General features: G+C 38.7%; 1 protein-coding gene across 1 annotated transcript in view; it reads left to right on the forward strand.

Moving 5' to 3' along the window:
• The window catches only part of LOC106475380, a 25,443-nt gene that overhangs the window by 13,661 nt on the left and 9,400 nt on the right, over nucleotides 1-2,382 (forward strand). Inside the window, exon 6 of the mRNA XM_013936062.2 lies at nucleotides 382-1,534. Within this exon, the coding sequence (XP_013791516.2) occupies nucleotides 382-1,534 (1,153 nt within the window). The remainder of the gene's footprint in view (nucleotides 1-381; nucleotides 1,535-2,382) is intronic.

Raw genomic sequence — 2,382 nt, forward strand, 5'->3', positions numbered from 1 at the left:
TTCCTCCATAGACCGAAACGTTGTAGATCCTGTCATGTTGTAGGTTCTGTGATTATCTGTTTCGGTCTATGGAGGAAGAAACATGTTGTAGGTTCTGTATTGTCTGTGTTTCTTCCTCCATAGAAATGTACTTTTAGGTATTTAATGGTGTATCGTGAGAGGACTTTCCATTTTCTTTAGAACAAAACAACATTGGGCTATATGTTCTTCCACTGCCGGGAATCGAACCCCAGATTTTAGCATTGTAAGTTCGTAAACGTACCGCTGTCCCACCGGAGGACTATTGTTTATATAAAATTACGTTCTCTGTACTGTATATTAAATTTTATTTTATGTATTTTCGTGTTGTGGTAGAAGTAAGATTGGTTTGTCTTCCTCCAGGGAAGAAGAAGGAAGAGATCTCTTCGGTAAAAGGACTATGGACTTTAAGGTTACCTATTTGGATGGTGGTCTAGGTCCTGTTACTGACCGTAATGGGCTGTTGGCGGAAGGTGACGCAGTTCTCAGTTGCCAAAAGAACCGTAAGTACAAATCTCAAAAGAAAGAGTTACCGACGTGCAGGAAGAAAAAACTTCTGACCAATTCCTACTTGGAAGACCCAGGTTACCCCAACATGTATTCATACCCTACAGAAAATATGAACGGGTTGTCTCCTTATGGTTCCAGCACGCCATCAATGTCACAGACTTTTTTTACAGCAATTGATAATTCGCGTTTCTTAACACCCGAGAACTTTCTTCAATACCGCCATTACTATTCTGATTACACACCTCATGCAGCACAATATACACCAGGTAATGGGTTTCTCGATGTGACGTCAGCCGCACGAGGCTGTTTCCCTCAAACGTACCCAGACAACAACCACTTCAGTAAAGACAGTAAATTCTACCCCTGCCAATTAAATACAACGAAATTCAATGGTGATCCAACATCTTTCATGCAGCAGGTTGGCAGCAAACCATCTTGTTGTGATGGTTACCCATCTGCTGACCAGAGTAGCCAGATAAGAGGCTGTCTTATGAGTGCATCAGGACAAGATATTCGCCCTCTTCTCCCGACGCTCGACAGGGACCACAAACTGAACTTTGGAATTTCGCCGCTTCCAGGGTCCATGACCCCAGACTGTGTTCTCAAATCTAGAGTGACCGGTGTTTCTAATCACATTCGAGAACCTTCACAGTTCCTAAAGGAGGAAAAAGTATATACAGACTCTTCCCAACCGTCCATAGTTTCTGCCTTTTCTTATGATACGCGACAGAGTGTCCTCAAATGGGGAACTGCCTTGCCAAGACCATGTGGCAGTACCACTCCCGCCATCTTTGATGCAAAGTTTCCGAGGTATACAGCAACGCCGGAAAATCATCCCAAGCCACCAAACGATCACCTTTATAACGGATCGGCTGTCTACAAGGGGACAGGAGGTTTCCCCAAGATATCCTCACCTCACACCAGCGTTAGTCCAACGGTAGCGAAGGTTGCAGGTTTGGTGCCACACAGTGGAACACCAATGTATACAGCTGAAGTAGGACAGGAGGTAGGAATACTTACTGGTAGAATAAGATAGAAACAGTTAGATTATCCGTCGGTTACTGAAATAATAAACAACAAATAGAATATTTTTTGATAGCTTGTTTAGGCAGAGGGTTCATAATGAGTAAACTGGAATGGACGATGACTGCCTTTATAAAAAACACAAGTGTAATGGACGACGTTTCGAAACGTTTTTACAACAGACAGTTACCGTCCACTCCAGTTTATTCAACAATTAGATCAGTATTCTGTTGGTGTGAAAAACAACAATTAGATTAAGTATTTTGTTGATGTAAAAAACAACAATTAGATTAGTATTCTGTTGGTGTAAAAAACAACAATTAGAATAGTACTCTGTTGGTGTAAAAAACAACAATTAGATTAGTATTCTGTTGGTGTGAAAAACAACAATTAGAATAGTACTCTGTTGGTGTAAAAAACAACAATCAGATTAGTATTCTGATGGTGTAAAACACAACAATTAGAATAGTACTCTGTTGGTGTAAAAAACAACAATTAGATTAGTATTCTGATGGTGTAAAACACAACAATCAGATTAGTATTCTGATGGTGTAAAACACAACAATTAGATTAGTATTCTGTTGGTGTGAAAAACAACAATTAGATTAATTATTTTGTTGATGTAAAAAAAAACAATTAGATTACTATTCTGTTGGTGTAAAAAACAACAGTTAGAATAGTATTCTGTTGGTGTAAAAAACAACAATTAGAATAGTATTATGTTGGTTTAAAAACAACAATTAGATTAGTATTCTGTTGGTGTAAAAAACAACAATTAGAATAGTATTATGTTGGTTTAAAAACAACAATTAGATTAGTATTCTGTTGGTG

The sequence above is a fragment of the Limulus polyphemus genome, unplaced genomic scaffold (genome assembly GCF_000517525.1).
Source record: "Limulus polyphemus unplaced genomic scaffold, Limulus_polyphemus-2.1.2 Scaffold8490, whole genome shotgun sequence".
Taxonomy (NCBI): domain Eukaryota; kingdom Metazoa; phylum Arthropoda; class Merostomata; order Xiphosura; family Limulidae; genus Limulus; species Limulus polyphemus.